Source organism: Haliaeetus leucocephalus, unplaced genomic scaffold (genome assembly GCF_000737465.1).
Source record: "Haliaeetus leucocephalus isolate CR32 unplaced genomic scaffold, Haliaeetus_leucocephalus-4.0 Scaffold473, whole genome shotgun sequence".
NCBI lineage: Eukaryota > Metazoa > Chordata > Aves > Accipitriformes > Accipitridae > Haliaeetus > Haliaeetus leucocephalus.
The window spans coordinates 4147193-4170467 of record NW_010972909.1 but is presented as its reverse complement, the minus strand read 5'-3'; the positions used below and the strand labels follow the sequence as shown (position 1 = coordinate 4170467).

The 23275-nt window shown below is 41.9% G+C and overlaps 1 protein-coding gene across 1 annotated transcript in view; it reads right to left on the bottom strand.

The window, feature by feature from the left end:
* VWF (von Willebrand factor) overlaps positions 1-23275 on the bottom strand; it is a 144874-nt gene that overhangs the window by 116182 nt on the left and 5417 nt on the right. Inside the window, exons 6-10 of the mRNA XM_010575325.1 lie at positions 14666-14790; positions 7706-7922; positions 5468-5590; positions 2774-2885; positions 1761-1807 (exon numbers count right to left, since the gene is read on the bottom strand). Coding sequence (XP_010573627.1) covers positions 1761-1807; positions 2774-2885; positions 5468-5590; positions 7706-7922; positions 14666-14790 — 624 coding nt within the window. The remainder of the gene's footprint in view (positions 1-1760; positions 1808-2773; positions 2886-5467; positions 5591-7705; positions 7923-14665; positions 14791-23275) is intronic.

Genomic DNA, 23275 nt, shown 5'->3' with positions numbered 1-23275 from the left:
TTTAGTGGTGGACTTGGCAGTGCTAGGTTAACAGTTGGACTTGATGATCTTAAAGCTCTTTTCCAACCTAAACAATTCTATAATTCTATAAAAAGTTATTTGGATATACTGGCAGAAGGTACAAAAATAAGCTGGCTTTCTCCTTGACTTCTGTTCATTTGTCACAGCTTCCCAACTCAGAAAAATTCAGCAATGCTATATTCCCTCTTGCACAAAGCTGTATATCAACATCTGTTTGTAAGCCTCAATACCAGGCTTATCTTCGTTTCTATAATCACTCTAAAGAAAATATGGCTGGAGTTGAGGACAAAAATTTGGTCCACATAGTATTCATAGTAGCCCAGAAAGCAAGGACATTAAGAGCTATAACCTAGGTAAAAACTGAAGTTATAAAAAGACCTATTTCTTGTTTGTCAACATGTTATGTTGCTGCCCATTAGCTAAAAGACATAACCAATCAGCTGGGACTGTGTCCTTGATTTTGCATTTTAGACAGTGAGATTTCCTGCACTTGGAGAGATCTCTAGTGAACACCTCAAGCACAGGGCTTCTCACAGTCCTGCTCGGCATAGCATACTAAAAATGTAATTTCTATTTTGAATGTTTTCATACCCCCCCCCCCCCTTTTTTTTTTTTTTTTTTTTTTTTTACTGCTGACACTTTGGGGCAAGTGCTCTTTCAGTCTAAAGCAGGAAGAAATGGAGCACTGATGGGTCAGGCAAGCCTAATGTTAAAATAAAGACAGATTTTGATTGCCATTTTAAGACTGATGTAATTCTCCTAATTTGTGAGGACTGCAGAGTCTCATCTCAAAAAGCCAAACCAAACCAAAACCACCAAACCCAAAAATCCTGCTGTCTCTTTTCCTGTCCTGCCATAACCCCAGTTCCCTTCTCATCCCTTCTGCTCTTAGTTCCCTAAAACAAGGAGAAGAAACAAGATAAAGAGCCGTGCTGTCTCCCTACAGACTTCTACGCATAACACACACAGAGTCAAATGCTGTTTCAGGTCAAGCAGGCCTTTCCGTGGCTGAACATAGCACAGGAACTGAGGCAGGGGATGGGCCACAGAACTAGCAGGATGAAATAAGGAAGGCAGCACTTTGCTGGCTAGTGCACAGCATGAAAATTCACGTTCCCCATGTAGGCGAAAAACTGGGACAGCAGCCACCAGTACTGGTGGGTTTGGGAGGTAGAATAGAAGGAAGGGGAGCAAGAACACCTGCAGAGCTAACTCTCCAGTCTGCCATCACCCATAGAAGGCAGGGCGGCCACCTTCTCCCTGGGACTGTAGCTCCTTCACCTGTAACATGACCATTAGGGCCCAAACCCATGGGGTATTAAGAGCGATCCAGTCTACTCCCAGTACTTCAAAGTCCCGTCAACAAAAGTATGCTGATTCAGACCATCAAATAAGGAATGGTACCTGGTCAAAGAAACCCAGCACTGTTCCTCTACCTGAAAGCCAATCCTTCTAACATACAGACCTTGTATCTTAGTAAACTAAGTAATCAAAAGAGGAACCATTCTTCTCACCAAACAGGATTTTTCATTGCTACACACAAACCATATAGTACAATGTCTGGCTTGTCTCACAAGAAGAACTTGGAAGTGTGATCCCATCTGGATTGCACTGGAGCAAGCAAGTAAGAACAAAGACAGATTCACTTTTTGTGTGGAAAAAAAATAAGTGGGATGAAAGTGGGAGGGATGTAGGCAAGGCTTACTTGTCAAAACCTGAAAAGAGTAGAGCCAACATACCTGGGCACTCCCCATTGCTGCAGATCCAGGTGCCACGTCGGCAAATGCTAGGAAACATATCATGACAAGTTAGGCAACAGTACATGAATTCAAGTCTTCCATTGCAACTTTTTCCCAAGTAATTGAAACATGGGCTCCTGTTTCAGGGAAATTAGACCAGTCCCCAACATCCATTCCATCTCCCATAACCTTGTTCCTCGATATATCCACCCCTTCTTACCATCATTCGACAGCAACTGCTGGTAATATGAGCTGGAATGGTTGCAAAACTGAAGAACTTCTCTTTTCCCCCACCAAAGCTCTGTGTTTAACAGAGTTTTCAAAATCAGAAAACTTCTGATTAACAGTGATGATGCATAGACGGTCTTTTTTCTGCATACGGTGGCCTTTACCTAGTCCTTCTTCTGTACTCTAATTGGAAATGTCTGGGCACAGAGTTGTCTGAACTCCCTCCACAATTGTCTTCACACTTATACAAAATCAGATCAGGAATATATTACTCATTCCCCTTCCTTTCTTTAGAGAGCTAGCCTTCCCCTTCAGGCTGGCATTCATGAGGGAAAGAAAAATTGTGAGCCATGCAGCCGGGAAGATTCCTTAGCTTTGCGAAAACTTCCAAGGACATGCCTGAGCTAACTCCTCTTGGAAAGAAATCGGGTTTAGAGGTTAAATAAATGTAGGAAATCAAAACAAAGACACCACCTCTGACACTAACCAGACATGGGAACCTGCCGGTCTGTCTTATCCACAGGAAACAGGTATTCTCTACTGTTTGAAGGAGTATGACCTTCACATTGTTCTATCAGATCAAATATTGCTTTAAAAGCAGAGCTGATTTTGTCTTTGCAAACAGCTCACTTCTTAGAAGGGGCTGGCATTTCCAATAAAAGAGTAGGTCCTTTGCCAATGAAAGGAATTTTTTTTTTTAAGTAAAGAGAGAGATTTCTAGAAAGATCATCTAAAACAGTCACTAAGTGGTTTGCAGTACTTATCTAGAGCAACATGGAGTTTACCATGAGTTGCAGTCCTGGGAGATAGTGAAGCCAGGAGGATAGTGTTTTCCAGAGTGGATGCAGGAGCAGTCGGAGCTTTCAGTGCAATGTTCACCATCAAGAAGCTTCCCCTCTGGATAGATCAGGTAGCAGCAGATACACATGCCACACACACACAGAGGGACACAAACATAAATACAATTAGATTTTGTAGTTCTTCATATACTTTGGCAAGACTTCTTACATATTATTATCTATAGTCAGTCACAGACAGCAATCAAAAAAGAACGAGGCTTGCCAAAATGCCTCACAGGGACTGGTGCCTACTTTCCTTCCAGCACTGCCTCTCCCTCAGATGTACTGAACGGAGCATTTCTGGTGCTCCCAGAAGAGCTCTTTGCTTTGTGAGTCCCCAAGTCCAAAACACACATATTGGAACATACATGAGTCAAACAGAGGGAGCACAAACAAGGTTGATCAGAGCTGGTTTAGAAACCTGACTGTTGGAAAAATACATGCACTTCACTGAATGCAGTAAAGGGGTTCCAAACAGGTTTTGTATTTGTCATAAAAGGACAGAAGAGGAGAGGAAGTAGGGAATGAAGAAACAAAGCTGGACACCATAAAAGTCTAGCAGACAGGAACGTTAGAGAGAAAGAATCGTTACCATGTGGAGCTGTGGTTTCTCTTCTCAACTTCTGCAGAAGCAAAAAGTGAAAGGGCCAACCTCCCAACTTGGATCCAACTGCTGAGGTTTCCATATTACACAACTATAATTACCTATTCTCTCTCTCTCTCCCTCTCTCTAGTATTTTATCTTACAAATATAAACAGAAGCACTGAAGAGATACAAGACTTGTCCGAGATGGCACTATAAACTAGCAATAGAAGAAGGGACAAGTTTCTTTCACTTGGACCCCCCTGTTGAGAGATAGTTGACATTCTTCCATTTTTAAAAGAGCTGCTGTAACAAAACATTTTGTTTGCTGAAAACCTGTCTCCCTCCTCTTTGAGGGACTCCTTCCAATCACCTGCAGAGATTTTGGCCCTTTTGCCTGGCAGCAGCAGTCACCACTGACAGTGAGACACAGGTAAGTCCCCTTTCTCCCATTCTTCCCATAGAGCTGCCCGGAAAGGTCTTTGCTGTTGAGAAAATCCTTCCAGTGAGAGATATTCAAAACAAGATCTGAGTATTTAAGAGTGGTGTGGCTCTCCAGAGACCACAACAAAACAGAACGTCTGCCTTTTTTCCTGGCAATAGTAATTCCATTTACAGCAATTAAAGTAACTGTGTGGTGCATGTAAGGAAAATAAAAGACACATTTGTTGAACAGATCCTTGTTACTCTTGGAGCACTGGAGGGAAGCTAAGCAAAGGTATAATCGTCATCCTAATACCCAAATTTCTCTATTCATCTGCCAGATCCTCCTGGTTCTCTATGAAACTCAGATCAAAGTTCTTCCCTGTTGACTGTGCACCAAATAACAGTAAAATTTTCAACTGCTGATTGTTATTTCTTTCCATACAGATTTTTCTACCCATCTACTTGTTCCTCATGCAGTACCCTCTGTGGAGCTGCTGTTTCTCTCCTCTTCAGTTCCTCTCCCCTTAGACCTTTCCTGCGCTGAACCAATCAGTGCAGCTACCAAAGGAAGAATATAGCGAGAGTCCTTGTGCAGCCAGTGGATTCATCTCCTTCAGCTTTTCCCAACACCCCCAGGACTGCACAAATAGAATAACTAGATCCTTCACAACAAAAAAAGCTCCTGTGTCTAGTTACATCACCTGTCACCTTCCATGTGCACCCTTCCAGGTCCTGCCACAGAATGACAGATTTAAACCTCCAGTAAGCAAGAGACCAGCAGCCAAATAGGAAACTACTAAGCTCTGAATGCAATGACGACTCCTCAAACAAGGTTGACGTTGTCATCACTGCCTTGTTTTGGAAACAAAATTACATTCTCAGTAAACTTTGGTCATGCTTGGTATCTCATACAGGGGGACAAAAACCTCTGTACATTTGCACAACATCCATATTTGAAGGGTGAAATACAGAGGTAGGCCTGTTAAAACCAAACAAACAAAACAACAACAACAAAAACACACCAACAAAAACCAACTAGAAATGGGAGCACATAGAGCTTTGCAGCCAGGAATAAAACTCTCCTCCTGCAGTTGTCTTAAGTACAATAGACAGAGGAGGAAGACTGTGATGGTTGGGCTGCCCCCTTTAAGCCAATCAAATCTGCTGTATGAATGATTCAATAAGTGAAATCATTTATCTAAAATCATGCAGATCTTTGGAATTATAGTGCAAGCTCTACACAAACTGTTTTTCTGTAAGAAACTCCTTCAGTATATCCTCTGTTCTTTCTTCCACTAACTGGACATTTCTAACCAAAAGCAATTCAGAAGGAATCCAGGTATGTCAATGGTAAGCGGTCATTCACCCAGAAAGGCAATCCTAGAGTATTAGATGGTGCTGATTTTCACAGAAACATTTACTTTTTAGTTGGGTCTGAAAAATGGCCCTTTCATGGAGTGAGCATACAGGCATTATAGAAACTGGTTTATTCTAGGCCATGGTCCCAGAAAAAAGAGAAGTGTTTCGGATTTCAGGAAAATTTAAGGGAAGACACAGCTTTCCTTCTTCTACTAAAATAGGTAGCATCACTGCCAAATGTTTCTCTGTAAATAACCCACTAAATAAATTACCAGGGCAGCTGCAGCCATCAACACATTGTCCATGACACACTTCATTGATATTCAGGCTCTGGCAGGTTTTGGCACAAGGGGATACACATTCCTTATATTCCATGCCAACTGGACATCTTGGCCCTGAAACAATTCAAAGAAATTAGAAATGCAAATTCCTCAATAACTCTTAAATAAGTAAGTCCCTTAATTATCAAAGGCTGAACCACAGAGACACCAAAAAGGTCATATCCTCTCCAATCAATGATTGCGTTTTAAGAAGCAGAACATTTACAAAACACTTGATTTTTCAGTTTGCTGCAATATCATCACCTGTCAGGTTTTGTAGTAAATACTTAGAGGTTAAAGCCAATTTCTTTTCTAATGAATTGAGTCTTAATAACTAAAACCAAGCACACTAAGAACAATCAAACGTGGGGAGAAGTTTTGCAATAATATCCAAGTAATTTGGATAGACAAGCATGTTCTGTACTTTTAAGCTAAGTAGTTATTCCACTCATTTGTGAAATTATATGTTCTGTGTTTGCAGAGAGAACTAGGAAACAGTTAAGACTCTGAAATCCCATCCTCCTCCTTCCAGAGAACTGCCAGCACAGGATAACACCGATGGTGCGGTATCTTCACTGCTGTCATTATCTAGGCTAGGCCATTATGCAAGCACACACTATAGCCATTCCTTCATTCTGATGCACTGATGCATACTACGTGGGCATGGAGTGGGAAGAAAGCCTGCTCTTTCCCAGTAAATACTCTATTGAAGGAGGTGGGAGGGTAACGAAGGAGCAGTCTTGCCCTCTGAGGCTCCAGGGCTTGGGCACCAGCTCACACTAGTACAGTATGCCCAGCACTAGAGCCCTTCTAATGCAGCAGAGCATTTCATGCCTCCAACGCAACCACCATCATCATCTCCTGAGAAAGCATCATAGCACAGATGAAGGGTGATGGAAAATTAAGCTCCTGATGTGGCAGCAGGCCACCTCTCTTTTTCCTGACTAAGAAAAAACATGATTTGTGAAGCCAAGGCTTAGAAACAAGCTCTAAAACTCCTGGGAACAGAGAGGGATTAATTTCACTGATGGCTTTAGTTAGACTTAGACAGCCCTAGCAAAAATGGGTTCTCTGGCTTGCACCCTCAGCAAGGAGACAAGTTTTCATCAGGTTCCTTTTACGTCCTAATGGAAAGGTAACAAATTACTGCTAGAAGTAAGACTCTCCTCTAGTGTACAATCCCTTGAACAAGTGGTTGTATCTTCCTGCCTTAACCATTATCTGAAGGCACAGTTTTCTTTAGTGGTGGCCAATAGCAGAGTATCTTTACCGGAGAAGAAAATGTTGTCAGTAAAAATCAGTCAGTTACCCCATGAAATCAATTTACATAAACATGCTGAGAAAGTTGTGCTTTCTCTATAACATAAAAACATGAGAAAAATCATTGAGAACATTATATTAGAGGATTAATTTTTATTATTATTATTATTCATTTGTGTGCTTATGTATTTAACCGGGGTTCTCCAGTGGAGGTATATGTGTATATCAAGCCTGGGTCCAAACATGACCTTTCCTCTATAAATGCAATCCATCCCAGTCAATCTATGCACTTCCTTGTTGCAAAATCTTAGCAGAGATGCAATCAGGACCTCTGACCTCAGCAAAATTGGGCTAATAAAGGCAGCATTTCGAGATGCAATCAGGATATCTAACCTTGACAAAATTTGGCTTAAAAAAGGCAACATCTCAATTTCAGTGTAATTGGTTCAAAAAAAATAAAGGATGAAACAATTGCCTTTACGAAAAAATGTTAAGGAGAGCCTTCCAGGAGGATGCTGACTTACAAGTACAGGCTGGATAACGTTACACATCTGAACCATATGTGAAATAGCTCCTAAACATCCTAGTTTATACCTTTGTGTATGAAATAAGTCTTCACTGACTTTGTATACCATGGTGGGACCTGTAACAGCTCAGGATCTTCTTCATATATGGTTCATACAATCCTGCCTTAGGGATAACAATTTCTATAAAAAGGTGGGTGATGGAGAGCTGAAAGGGGGAGCAAGCAAAGGCACTTCAGACAAATGGAAGCAACAGGCTCTTCATATTTTAATGTGCCATGCCTGAATCAACCTGAATCAACATCCTAAAGAAGCACCAGTTGCTTTTAGCTGCAGTACATAAATCTGCAAGAGAGGCATGATCTTATTTGGGATAAGCAGCCGAGAAATAATCCTATCAGCTTACTGCATGAGCTCTCTTCAGGCCACCCATCCAAAATCACTCCTTCGTGAGCGCAGCTTCTTGCGTAATCAAGGAACACTGAGCAGTGACAGTCCATGTCCTTGGTACAGGCACAGATGTCTTCTTCACAGAGATTGATGTATGGCTCTGGATCAACTCGATGGTGGCACCGGGAGAAGGTCAAAGAAGTTCTTAGCAGCTGGCAGGTTTCCATGACCCCCTGCACAACAAGTGATGAGCAAAGGTAGAAAGAGAGAGCGAAAAAAGGACAAAATTAGTTACTATAGTCTCAGGAAGAAGGGACAAAACCCAGCTTTTCCAAACACACTCACCACTTATTAAATAACATCATGGTTATTATTTAACACCACCATGTAGTTAAACAACATTATAATCAAAAGCTAGTAGTGAGATACGTCCATTTATTCACCACATCCATATATACACAGAGGTACATGAATATACTGATTATTATAAAATAGTGTCATATAAGGGATGTTTCATACAGAAACATGTCAGTCAGTCAGCAAATGGATGGAAGCAAAGAACTGCTTCTTACCCAGTGAAGAACCAGATGATGTCTGCCATACCAGGAAGACACGCACAGCAAGGGAGAGGAACTTACAATGGAGGTACTTAGAAGAAAAATGACCAGACCATCTCTCAGATAATGAGGGAAGAGAGTAAGTTTCAGAGTGAAAGATCACATCTGACTGGAATCTGAGGAATCAAATTTGTTTTCCACTTCTGGCCACATGTTCCTATTGCTCCTGCTGGCTTGCCCAATGCATAACAGGTCAATTTAACTCAGATAAATGGCAGAAAAATAACCCAAGGAAGAAAAGCAATTTATTCTGTTCTCGCCAGTTAAATCAGCACAGTGACAGCTAGTGTAAGGGGGGATGGGGGGGGGATACCAAGACCTCTCCTTTCAGACAGCGGCAAGCTAAGACAAAACTTAGCTGTATGTGAAACAAAACCGAAGGAAAACTTAGTTTATGGCTAAGTTCTCCAAGGGAGGCTCCCACGTAGACTTTCTCTAATGTATGCATTATGTCACAGTTCAATAAGTCTGAGGTCCTCAATGCAACTTTCTGAAAGGATGACACTGAGTTTTGATAACTGTAAACATGATTTTCTGATGCAAAACAGTTGCACAAACAGTTGAAGCATAACTTTCTTCTACTTATTTGTCAGTGTTTTATATAAGCAGATGTAACCATGCTATATATTTCAGGTATTATACACAGTGGTTGAGGGGGAGGGCATGCTCTTCAGAGTAGTTCACAGTAACGGTGCATTACTCCTGGATACCTTAACAAGTACCTGAGGTGACAGCACGTACTGTGCTTAAAAAAAAAAAAAAAAAAAAAAAGGGGGGGGGGAGGAGTCCTGTTTTCATTTTTGGGGAGATGAAAAATGGAGCAAAAAAACCCATAGTGTTCAGTAGATGTCTAGATGTCTTCTCTGAATGGCAGATAGTATACCTGTATAGGAAAACTGCTGAGTAGAAAAACTTTTTTTTGCTGAAGGGTCTTTTGTCCAGGTAATCAACTAAAGCTAGTACATGTCTGAACCAAGAGAGAACTTGCTTATGAAAACAAACCAGCCAGAAACGTCTGGCCCATTGGGAATACATTCAGAGTTTAGCAAAGGGCTCCGTGAACAACTGCACACACAGAGAGGTTTTGAGCTTTCTGAGAAAGGCCTCATGGAACTTAAAGCAATACTAAGTAAGCACCATTATAGCACCGAACACGATTGTCCTCCAAAAATATCAGCTCCAGCCTGGAATAATTCTGATGCCCAGGTAACAGCCACCGTGCTGAACCAGCTAGAAAAAAAAGACGAGAAGGAAGGGAGCGGGAACTGCATAATGGTGGTTGGTGCTGCTCTAAGACTACACAGAAGAAGGAGAAAGCTGAAAAAGCGCCCTAAGGGTGGAAGTAACAACAACAGAAGCAGCCAAAAAAGCTATTAAAGCAGCGCTTCAAGATAAAACTGATATAACTGAAAGCGAGCTCAGAGCCATTCAGAGGATGAGCAATGCAGCAACTCCTGGATCAAAGCCTTACTCCAGATACTATCAAATGCAACAGAAAACCAGTATATGCAATAAGCCCAATTAAGGGCTATGTTAATAAGTTTTCTTAATAAAGTAATAACCTTGTTAAAAAGGTAATACAACTCAGACTCTGTATATTCCACTAAATAGTAAAACTGGTAGAAGCAATCTTTTATGACCGTGTTTATTACATACCAGTAAATCTTAGATGCAAAAGTGACTGTAAAAATAAAGGAGATTACACACCAAAAAAACCCATAAAATTAAACCCCCTTTTTTTTTTCCTATAGCGTTCTTCAGTCTTGTTCAATAACAACATACTTAACAACTGAGCTCTAGCTGATTATCAAGAAACCAAGTGATATATGTTAGAAAGCAACAAACAATTCATTTTCTCTGCATAGAGGTTTTCTTGCCATCCAAATTGCTTCGGACTTTCCAGTGACTTCACGCAAGAAATTATAGCTGAAATTTTCCTGTCTTTTAGACATAGCTCAACTATTGTGATGAATCAACAGACATAAGTTAAAATATGGGTAAATCCAAATAGATAACAAAGCCGAAAAAAAAAATTTCACCATGAGGGTGGTCAAAGACTGGAACAAGCGTTCAGAGAGGCTGTGGAACCACCACCCTTGCAGATACTTGAAATGTGAGCAGACAAGGACCTGAGCAACCTGACCTAGGATGGCCCTGTTACAACCAGGGGGTTGGACTGGATAGCTTCCAATGGTCCCTTCTAACTTAAACCATTCTGCAAGTTATTTGTATCTTCCCTCCTTTCTTCTTTAAAATTCAGTGGTCAGGTTGAACTAAGAGAGGTCCTTGTTCTTTAGTTTAGGGAACAATGCACATATGTGGTGAGCACCAGATATTGGCAGCCTCATCCACTGCTGTAGCGTTCCTGCTCATGGAGCAACAGTCCTGGAAGTGTCTTGACACAAGGAAAGAAACACCTTCAACCAACAGACTAGGGAGTGAAGCCTTAGGCTGAAACTGTGCTTAGAGTACAGGTGGCTGTAAGATTAAAACTAGCAGAACTGACTGCAGTACCCAAAATACAGGTGAAGGTCTTGAAACTTCACGCTTGACTTGTACATGAGTTCTATTTTAAGTGTTTCTTTAAATGGGTTGGCGGTGTCCTGGCACTGACAACCCTCAGCAACTGCAAACTTGCTGACCTTCCTTCTGCCCCGGTCCCACCACACAGAGCTGTAGGTGGAATTTTGTACATTCCTCCAATTTCTGGGGCATTGCCTTCTGCTGCAGCATGAACTGTATTTGTCTATTGCTTAACATTTGCCATTAAAGAGACATAACCTAGAAAGTAACAGAAGAAAGCAGAGACACCTTCTCGTTCCCTTGAATTTAAACTCTATGGTATATTGATACACAGAAGTGTTTCTCCAGATCATTCAGGAAGGCATGTTCTGGTGCCATAATTGGATATAGTTTTTCAGGATACATCATCTTTTGGTTCACTCAAAGGGAGAATGATTTAGCCTCCCATCTTTCCAAGTAAAAAGCATCTAAAGCCAGTATGTTTAGTATGCCAAATGCTGGCTGTACATTTGAGCAAACATAACAACAACTGACAGAAGTCACTTCACTTGAATGCTGATTCAGCTAATTGTATATTTCAGGAGCAGAAAAAAAATGAGATTTTTAGATACAGTGGGCTTCAGTTTCACCCCTACAGTGTATTATAGTATGTCCATGTCTTTGCTGGACCTGCTTGTGACCTCTACCATCACAAATTATAGTCCAGAAGTTGAAAGCCTCTCCCACTTGCTTTCAGATCTGGGGATAAATGCTATTTCTTTATAGTGCATATGGAAGTACTCCATGGGATATGAGTGGGACAATTTCTTACCAATCGCAGCAAAAGCTGAACTACAAGAAAAGCAGAAATTAGTTGAATTCTAATTTCAGTCATTTTCACATCTAACATGTTAGAGGTATAGTTTCCTAATAAGAAAAAAAAGAAAGAATACAGTGAACTGTGGCCTCCACCCACCATTTCTATTAGAGGTGTGAAATCTAGAAAATAAAGGTAATGCCTAAGAAGGCATAAATCAGTCATAATGCTTTAAAACATATATATTTTTATTTTCCAGGCTGCCTCATTATGACAGTTATCCACATCACTCCATTTTATGCTTCAAGATCCATGTTACCTATGCTGTTAGTCACCTGAGAGGCTATTAGATTGCAGTACTTCCTTGAACATGTACCCTAATTCATCGCATTCCAAGTGCTGAAAAACTGATCAGACAACGCAGAGAAGCTCTTTCTTTTTGGTAACTATTTAAACAGCAGCCAGAGAAGGCAGGGCATGGCAGTGAGGCAGTAGCTCCCTCCCTCCAATACTACCCAGTTTGGCATGCTCTCCAGATCACACGACAAGGTAGCCAACAGGCAGCTCCATTGTGCAGATGCCGAGCCGCTTCCAGCCCTAGGAGGTGAATACATCTATCGGAGAAGAAACTGTATCTGCAGGCAGAGCAGTAGTCAAACACACTTAAGTGTGTATATTTTTGGAGACAAAGGGCAGGGAGAGGCCCAGAGCAACAGTAGGGTAAGAGTATGAGTTGGGTCAAGAACTTCAGCTGATACACAGAGCCGTTAATCAAGACAAGAGCTCTTCCTTACTAAAGAACATGAAATTGCCCATGTTTTCTGTGATTTGAGGATAAAAGACCAACAGGGCTTTCTAGCTTCACTGCATCTTGCAAAGAAGTCAGAAGCTATCTCTCCAAGGATGCTGGGGCAGGGGGGTGGCCAGAGAGGGCAAAGAAAACCACAGATCTACTCCGAGCAGGGGGACAGGGGCAGGAGGATCGCACTGAACCAAAGCTGTTGTTTTCCTCACCTAGCAGCTGACCGCCTGGCTGGGAGGGAGGCTAGGAGACTGAGGAGATTTACATTCCTGAAGCTGAAGCAAGCAAACAAAGCGCACTATTAAAGAGCCCTGCATTCTTCAGCAGGCACTCGTTTGGCTGGACTTCTATTAATACTGCTGTGTTTATTCTTGCACAGTGAATAAATTAAGCCAATGTTAAATGCTTTGAGCTCATGAACTTAAACGAGAGAGAAGATAATTTCATCCAGTTTGTGAGAGAGCAAACTTGATCCAAGAAACCATCAATATTTAATATGATCCATATAAAACTCACATCAGTTTCAGTCTACCCATCAGACAGTATTTCGCCCTGCATGCCACTCCCTGGCCTCAGTTGCAATGTTGACATTTTCTAAACATTAAACTTGCCTGAACAGGTAAAATTCCAGTGGCCACAACCAGTCGCAAAACTAGCCCTGTTCTAGAGCTGTAACTGGATTTAAAATGCAGTCCTGTCCCTCAGAAGACATCTTGGTCAGGTTGAAACCCTTCATGCTTTGGTCACGCCCTTGGCACCGTGCACCATTACTCAAGTGAGGTGTTAATCCATCCCAACCCCAAAAGAAACACCCCACGCACACTGGCTCAGCTTAAGCAAGAAACATAGGCTGGAGATTTCCAAACTGAAATCACTGCTTTATTTCCTCAGCCAAGTTTGCAGGCTGTGAGGCTGAAGCTACAGTGCTAAGGGGCATGAGCATACTTCACTGAATTTCAGAACATGTTTAATACAAGCATCCCCATCCAAAAGCTTAGTGGAAATATAAACATTCGGAACTTTGCAAGCTTGTCTGAGTTCTATTTAGGTTTTTCCAGGTGACCAGGAAACCAGCACTCGAAGTAGCTGTAGGTCAGGTATGTTCCAGGAAGTGCTACTAATCTTGAGAAATTAGAGCCTAGTTTAAGAAGTATTGGTCTACAGGACTTGCATAGCAAAAAACTGACGGCTAAATTTTGGCCTCAGTTACTCTAGTATAAATCTAAACCTGGCACCCACCACATCATTCTGATTTACAACAGGGGACATGAGATCAGATGCAAACCCTCAATGGATGAAGGATCAATTTACCAGGACAGTCATAACCTGTAATACCACATGCAGTCAGTATATATTCAAAGCTACTTTCCTCCCTGAGCTGGTGACCATCTGCCTGTGTCTAAGGGAAACAAGGACCATGTTTATACTTATAAATGAGGAGAACAAAAAGGTTGATGCAGCAAAAGGGGTCACAGAGTTGGCTGAGACAAGCAGTTCTGTGTTTCTTCAACAAACCAGAGCTACTCTCTATGTGCATAGCTGAAGGAACCTCCTCCTGGCAAGGGAGATAGCCTGGTGGCACAGAGCCTTTGCAACACCTACAGAGAACATCTCCTCAGTCAAAAATAGCCTGGCTGAAGCATCTTCCTGCTCCAGTGACTCCAAAATAGATGAACTGCAACATATTCACAAATACTATTTGTGGTTGCGGTGCCCACACCAGGCAGCCCAGTGCAGAAATCCCCCTGCTAGCACCAGCCAGAGTCTGCAGGGAGAGCACAAAGTTATCAGGTCAGAAACCACAAGCACGCAGCTGCATCCTGCGTCAGCCCCACACTGGCTTACAGAGAGGCTGGGAGTACCCACAGACAGCACAGGCATGTGCTGTGGACGTGTCCCTTCCACCTTCTGCCTGCACCTGACCCTGCTGCACCACAGCAGGGACCTACGTATGGGCTACCACCAGCCCCGTGGTTAACTCCTGCCAGGCTGGACGAGGAGCTGCACACCTCGTTCCAGAGATCAGCACCCAGTATAGCTATCTCAAACCATGGTGCACCTCAGAAACCCAAAATGGCTATCTCCTGTACTTCGCATCCTAATCCGTTTGCTGAGGGAGGACCACGTTAGGTACAGACATAGATTCAAGGAAGCGTTTGTGTTCTTCTGCCAAAGGGCAGGCAAGCTGCCTTCAGGTAGCGGAGGACAGAAACCAGAATGGTATCTTGTGGCACCAACCTTCTCTACAATATCAGATGAAATGTTGCAGGTGTTGCTCGGAGTCTGCACTCTCTTGCACCGCTTGTTTTCACTGTGCAAAGCCCAGGAGTTTACAAAATCATAGCTGTTTCCCACAAGGGTCCCTGTGAATGAAGAGGAGAAGCAGGTGGTCATTATTGGCTACTATCAACGTGATAGTCTGCTGAAAGCTGTTTTTAAAAATAAAAACCGTCATGTCAAATAAGTTCCTATTCCAAATAGACTGACTGTAGAAAAGCCGCTTTCAGTGATCTGGACTAACTCCTGCAGAGGACCTCTCTGAGCTCAAGGACAGACTAAAGCCTTCAGAAGGCAGCCCCCAGCACTTCTCACACCTGCGTGAACATGGTAGGAGTTATTTGCTGGTCAGCTATAATCTACAGAAACCTAAGTGTGCCTACACGTTTTCCAACTATTTAAAAGTGGTCAGTAAAACACAGGATTTATTAGAGGCAGACAAAATGAAGCTGCTTTCCCTAACCAAAGAAAGTATTAGCATTCCTGATCCCAGCTAACCTTGATTTTCTCCTTCTATCTGAAACTAAATCTTGTCTGCAAAGAAACTTAGCATACACCAAACTGACACGGGCCCATGACCTTACCATGTAAGCTGTCCTGAAACATGCTCCCCTGTCCTATTACAGGCAGCTCCTGGCCCAGGTTTGGCAAGATTTGCACCCGCTTCGCATAAAAGCAAAACTGAAGGATTTAATCTGTATGGCTGCCACTTCCTGGGAGATGCAAGCCACATCTCTGCTTCTCTTGCTCCATAGTTCTGAGAAGGGGGGATCCTCCCAGAAAGGGAATGTTCCCTCCTCCTCCTTTTGCCTCCCATGGCCTGGCTGATTTGAGGACTACCTCTGCTTCCTTCTCTGGGTACCTGCTACAAAACAGTTAATTTCATGACTCTCAGTTCTGTAACTTTGCTTTTTAAAACCCTACTGTGTTGCATGTGAGACTATCAGTTGCCACTGTTAACGCACTCCCAAGACCTTATGCAGAGAATATGTTGAAATATGACCCTGACTGTATCTGGAAAGTAAAAGAAATGCTTCCCAAATATATCTATATAATGTTTTTATATTTTGTATTTTTATAATATATCATAATATATAGGTACATATAATAAAAATTTAATTGAGCTACCTGCTGTACATTAAGTACAAACACACAGAATATACTGCAAGCTAAAACTGTTCCTAAACTAAAGGGTAGTCATGAAAACTACACTGAGAATGCTAATGCGGATGTAATAAAGCCAGTAGCCTTCAGTAGACTTTTTTGTAAACTAGAAGTTAGGGACTTATAAATGTACCATATGTTAGGCCCACAGCAGATGTCAAAGGAGGAAGACTCTAAGGAAAGGATGACAGGGAGAGGTAGTAAAAGGCATGAAATTTCCATCTATGCAGCCAAAACTCAGCACAGAAAAAGAAAAACAGCAACAAGAAGAGCACAGCCCTTTAGCTTACCACAGACTGTAAAGATTAAACAATGAAATCTAGTCTGATGAGAAGCAAGGTGCCAAATTAAATACATCCTCTTTTGTTTGCACCAATACAGCCTGACACTAACAGTAACATAATAGGAGATAGGCTCTGCTCTGAAGTAGTGTTCCTCTGGCTCTGAATGCACGTCCATGTTGAGGTTCCCACTGGCAGGTACCACCAGATCCTCATTTACCCACAAGTTAAGATTTGAAGGTTGGGACAACTGTTGGCCCTGAAATGCTGGTCACCTGTTTTTTCATTTCTCCCCCTCCATTAGATTTTTTTTCTTCTTCTTCTGTGGTGTTTGTTAATTCATACCTCCTATGTAGTTCTTTTATGCAACATTTGTATTATACTATTTTAATTCTTCTGCTGTATTATACAATTAAGACTTTCAAGTAAGATTTTTTTCAAAATAAACAATTGCAAAACTTTTGTGGGGTGGTTTGGGTTTTTTGAAACCCGCTCTTCAAACTCTTTTGTTGCCAGTGCCTGTCTATATATTAGCAGATCATTCCACAGGCGCAAGCAATTTGCCAACAACTTGCCAGAGCAGTTCTTCCTCCTTGCAAAGTCCTGGGGCCCTTAAACTGAGCTACAAGCTGTTTGGAACAGGCAATACTTGATCAATTTGGGTTTGCTCAATAGCCCAAGGTCCTGCCCCGGGTAAGCCTCCTCAACACACAACAGTAAAGATCTAGGATAATAATGAATTGAGAGATCAGTTGACAGTGTGTTTTTCCTGTGATTTGTCCAGTGTAGCCTTAAGTGACCTATGGCAACGGATAAAGGGCTGGAGAGGCACTATGACTTTAAAATGAAAGTGCTGCAAAACTTTGCCTGCACTTTTTGCCAGCCTGTTTTTCCCCAGAAGCTTTGTCCTCAATGCTAAACAATGCAGTCACTAAAGATGCACAGTATTTCACTGAATACCACTGGTTATTACTCTCAATAATACAGATTCAATAGAACCTGTATTTTCAGCGCACTTGTATTTTCATTGAATGAGCAGCTTTACAAACACACAGTAAGACACAATCCATACTCCTGGAAAGGTGAAAAGCAGGAGGACATGAAGGTTTCACTGACCATCAGAAGAGCTCTAAAGTGAAACTATGAAGTGACTCCGGGGCCACCGAGCTGCTTAACAAATTGGGGTCATAGGGATAAGTTCTTTCTGCAGAGGGTAACTTTGGAGAGGACTCTTCAACCCATACGCTGCACTACACACCCTCTCGATCGGCGTGGTGATTCTCAAACACTCCATCTACTTGATGAGGCTTCAAGAAGAAAAGCAGGGATGGAGAATTGTCCCCGGCACATCCGACTGCTCCGGGTAGAGGCAAGACCAGCCGCCACCACCACTGCCTTTCACCAACACCTTCATTTCCTTCTGCTGAAGGACTCGAGGGGTAGGAAAGGAGATGCGGTGAAAGGGACAACACAACAAAAACAGCCTAAAAAACTCTGAGGTTTCTTAAGGGCGCAGGTGATACTATTAACAGAGCAGCCAGGCAGCTCAGCTGCCTACTCTGGCATTGCACACCCACCACGCAGCACGACTGCCCTCCTCTCCTACACAGCAGGGTTTTGTTTTCCTTCTGTTCCTTCCATGTTCAGTTTTTCTTTTTTCTCTAAGCAGCCAAGATTCTGGAGAAATAACTCCTAATCAGGGTTCATCAGAGCCCTACACCCAGAAACCCTCCACATGGCCCAGGCAGGACTTTTGCTAAAGCACCTGTTTGTCTAAGTCTTGCAAATAGATGCTGTCACAAAAGGTAGTGAAAACAAAGCATTTGGACACAAGACAAGCGCTTGAAGAACCAATGCCTGATGTGGACCATAGTACAGACTGATATTGGCATGCAAACTGGCTGCTCAACAGCGGAGACCCCCAGGCAGCTAGTTAGCATGCAGTCTCCTTTGAGGATGCAAGATGGGTTCAGGAGGTAGCTGTTAAAGCACAACCCAAATCTCGGCTTCTCCCTATGTCCCAGAAACATCCCACCACTTTGATGGCCCTGCTAAGGTCCTCCAGAAGAGGGCCACGCACCAACCACCTGAGCAGCAGGTAGGGCCTCCAGGGACATTCTGTTGGGCTATGACTTTAGTGCTCTAATTGCTGCCCTCATGTCTCTGTCCCGGGGGGGGGACGACACACAAAAAAAACCAAAAAAGACGCAAAACAAACCAAAAAGAAAAAAACACCAAAACCACACTGACATGTTTTGGGCAAGACTTCCCTCCCCACCCACCCCCGGGGTTTTTTGGGGGGTTGTTTTTTTTTTTTTTTATGGTCAGAACAGTTGCTTTCACTTTTCTGATTTTCAGATAGATTATGTTCATTCTTGACAGAAAAATCAGTGTTCACTATGATATCTAGGTGTCAAAGCTTGTTTACTTTGAGACTGATGGTCAGGCAAGGTGAAGCGTTAGCAATAACCACCTCATGCTCAAGGCACATGAGTGGGAGGCTGGAACCCTGACCTCCCTCCCTGGACCTCCTGCAGATTTTCCATATGGCCATAGGCCCATCAGGCTAACTCTCCCAGGGTCTGTTAACTCATCTGTAAAATACATGCAAGAATTTGTTCAAGATACTACAATACTGTGAGTAGAGGTGTGTAAACTTTCACATGTTGGTTATTTACCAAGCAACAGGGGTTTTTTTGTTTGTTGGGGGGGGGGGGGGGGGGGGGGCGTGTTTTGTTCTGCTTTTCTACACAGATTTACATGGTTTAGTACATGGTTCCAGACAAGCAAAACTATTGGCAAGGATGACCAAAAAATGATCCATAGTTTGGACCAAATTAATGATATGAAATATTGAAGTCATGGGCTATAAAGTCTTTCTTGTCCTCTCTGGTTCAATGAATATAAAACAAATAATATTAAACACAAGAGAGGGAAAGAGCCATCTCCAAAACTCTAAAGCCCAGTGACAAAGGCACGCTTCTTGCAACAAAAAATGTAAAACTTTGATTCCAAACTCTGAATGAACCAGAATGGGTTGTGAATGCAGGTTTCCGGCATCTCAAATGCCATATAATGAAGACAGGTACAAGGTAAGTCTTCATCTGTACTGTTTGTAAGCGACAGCTGAATTCCCTTGTGAATCTATCCCCTTTGCTTTCAAATTAAAATGTAAGAAAGAAAATGAGATTATTTACTTAGGCCAAACAAAAGCTTTAAACTTGCCTAAAATCAAATTACTGATATCCTTTAAAATGCCAAGAAATTTGGATTTCAGAATGACCAAAAATTTTTTTTTTTTTGGGGGGGGGGGGGGGAATTTACCTGCACTACCATCACTGTGAGTTTGGAACATGCTTTAAAAGCTTCCTATAACAGATACCACACACAGGGAAGTTGCATATTGAGTCATATGCATTTATACTACTTCTGGAATGAAAACATTACCTGAAACATCAGATTTTTGCTTGCAGATACTGTCTGCTTCTACCTGTTTAACCTATATTCACCTCACCAGTGGCATCATATATTCAGTATTTCAGCAGCTTAAAAGGCTGGAATGTGTTGCTGACAGCTGGAGCAGGCTCAGAATATCAAGCCTTTATTCAAAATTAGCCACAGGTATTGTTTTATCATTAATGTCTTTGTAATTTGAAGACTTATTCCCAGAAACACGCTTTCTGCCAGTACCAAGAAAAGCATAATGGGACACTGGATTAATTAGAGTTGGCTTTTTTTCCTTCCATAATGCTAAGAGCATGTAACATCCACAAATAACAAAATGATGGATTAATAGTCCTGTATTGGACTTGAATGAGCTCTTCTGCACAAATAAGCTTTCATGATGACCTAAACATCCAAGTGCCTCTCAGTATTGCTGTGAGACAGCTCAACGATAAGAGTACGGGGCAAAGGCTGAGGCTACAGGCACACAAATAAGCTCTGTGAGCTTGTGTTTCAGCCTCTCTCATTGGGGAGAAATTACCTTACACTTTCTGCAAGGTAAGAGCATGCCCTTTGATCACTAACATGCTGCAAGGCTATGTTTTGGCAGGTTTTGGCACCTTGCTCACGTGTGCGTGCCCTAAGGAGATTTCAAGATCAAGTTGCCCATGTTGTGTCAGAGTTCCTCCATACTATTACATAAGTCACCTCTTTTGGTCTGTGCTTTGGATCTCCAGTTGGAAAACGCTCACGACAATGATCATGAGACACTCAAATGCCACGGGCTGAAGGCTGCCAAACAGATATCTGAGCATCTAGAATGGACTCAACTTCATGTTTGTGATATGAGCAAAGACTGGCAACCAGTTAGACACGTATGATGATGTCAGTTATCAAGTCTTAGAAGCTTTCACAGAATGGCTCTAAAGGACCAGAGCCTAGCTGTCAAGAAAAAGCAGAGGAGAAATTAATTCCTTCATTAGGACCTAGGGGAAAAGCAAACAAACAGAAAAACCAAACAAAAAAAAACCCTGTAAAGCTTCCAAGAACTTTCTTTCTATATTTTTAGTTATGCTTAAAGTGCGAGAACAAACTCTCAAGGGGCAGCTGGCTTGTTGTTACTGCCATATCTAATAAACTAGCAACAACGTACAATATAATCAATCTTGTTTGCAAATATTAGTAGGACATGAGCACTTCTCCATAGGATGAACTAGTTTAGTAACCAGCTACATCGACGAGAGTGACTTGGCACACCATCCTCTGTCTGAATGACAGTGTGTCTGCAACTCTTAAAACTACTGGGGAGACGAATTTTTTTTTTTTTTTTTAGGTTCAATAGCTACCGCCTAAGGCCATTACCTCCAAAGCTGGGTCCTATCAGTGTTAATTTGCTAGGGTATCATAGCTTGAGTCACATCACTTAGACCTCCAGGACCTCAATAACTGAGCATCAAAAGTGTACACAGAAGCAACTTGTTATCCTCTCATCAGACTACCAGTTCTCAGTTTCTACACCAAAACACGGCAAGGAATCATAAGAGTGCCATGACAATAGCACATGATTGGAGAGATTGTAGAACTTGAGTATAAATATATCAAAAGAAATTAAAATTACACACTGTTCACTAAGTTTAAACACCTTTCCCTCATGGCTCCTTTATTTACTTGCTGTTTAAGTGGTAATGTTCAGTAATACAGCAGGTACTTCACCTCTTATTTCACCACCACCCCAAAACAATCCAAATATAATTAATGAAGTTCTATATCATAATCCACTTTCTTAGGAGCAAACCAAACTAACCCTCTGTGTTATCAAACCACAAATTATTTTTTTTCTAAAATAAAGAAAAATCCTATTTTCATTTGTTTTCAGCATAAACATTGCAATTTTGTTGAAACTTTGACAAAATGTGTGATGTTACATGAAAGACTGTGTTTATGGGCTATATTCTATCCATGACAACTCTGACTTCTACACAAATTTGGAATGTGGTCCTCTGCCACAAAGAAGCCCTAGAAACAGGCCATCAAATTACAGGAGTTTCCTCCTATGCAGGCATATATGAAGATGATACAAAAGTATTACATTAGCTTTTAAACTGTGTGAGCTACAGTCTGTGAAAGACAGAAGAAAACATTTCAGTTGCAGATCTCTTCCCATCACAGTAGTTCTTACAGGCTCCCCTTTTACCAGGCAAGGACTATTAGCAACCAGACGGGTTACCATTTCAGTGTAAACCAAAGCAGTTTAAAGGCTAGTACATCTTGTGGTGCCTGCCCAGCCTTCAAAAAAACCTGGGGGAAAGTTTAACACATCTCAGCTATCTGACAAGCTCATTGGCTATAGCACAATACCTGATGCATAATCTCTAGCATCATCTCTCTGCCTTTGCCTCTGACATTCAGATCTGCACAGCGCTGCCCAAGGGTTTCCAGACGAGAGCCCATAATCTTGGCAACATTAGATCATTGTCTTTTTCCTTTGCGTGCTGCTTCCATTGCCTATTATTCTCAAGCCCAAAGATCTTATTGTATTTATTATCAATGCAAATCCAGCCCAGAAATATATCTAATGGATTAAAACTGAGGGCCCAATCTGATAAGTGGAAATATGCCCAGGTTTTAAGAGGAAGCAGTAGACACAGGAGGAGAGTTCAGTCTGGCGACAACCTTCAGTGCCCTCAAATCGCTAAGTCATTACACCAAGCTCACATTCTGGGTTGGGTTGGCCTTTATGGAATCTAATCAGGCTAAAAGGAGAGCAAACAAAAACTGCAGTGGAAAGAAAAGGGTAAACCATTTCACAGGCTACCAATAGGCTGCCTAGGTCTTTCATTTAAAGAATATTACCTCTCCCAGCTGCTTGTGTTGCCCCTTACCTAGAGGCTAGTTTCAACAGTTTAAAAATGAATTTTAAAAACCACAAATAATCTGAATTAATCAAAAGCTGATTTTACTTGGAGAAAGTTACAAAACGCTCATATGGACCACCCCGCCAGCAGAGCTGCCAAGGGGACAAACAACATGCAGGCACAGTGACATCCCTCACTGATACAACAAATTCAAACATAATTAATTCTAGTTCCTTCTAAATTAGTTTAAATGAAAGGTCTATTGTATCAGAGTAAAAAACTGGCAGAATTGCTGCGACACGATTCTAATCTTCAGGCTAAAAACCACAAATCTGTGTGTCCACGCAGATTACAGAAGTCAGGGCCCTTTCTCATGCAGTAAGAGTTATGCATGTTCTCTTACTTCCTCTATTATTTTTCAGCTCTTCCAAGCAGTGGCCCTGTCATGTACTTCATTACATTCGGACACTTGTGGTTGTGAAAGCACTGCTTTTTTTAAGAGGAAGGATACAGTTTCTGGCGTGTGAAACAAATACAGCCTGCAAAACATTAAACAGGAGCAGCAGAAGCAGTTCAAGGCAATACAGTCTCCTCTTCTGCTCCTGCTTTCTATAATAGCCTCACTCCTATTTATTGTCTTGAGAAAGAGATGTAAACTTCAGATCTCAACACATTCAGACATCAAGATATCCACCAAGCCCTGCCAAGCAATTCTGTGAGCTGAGTTTGTTTCTTATTATTTACATTGCTGAAGGACTGATCAATCATTTTAATATACTATGAAATCGGGGGGGGGGGGGGGGGGGGGAGGATTTCCAATCCACACT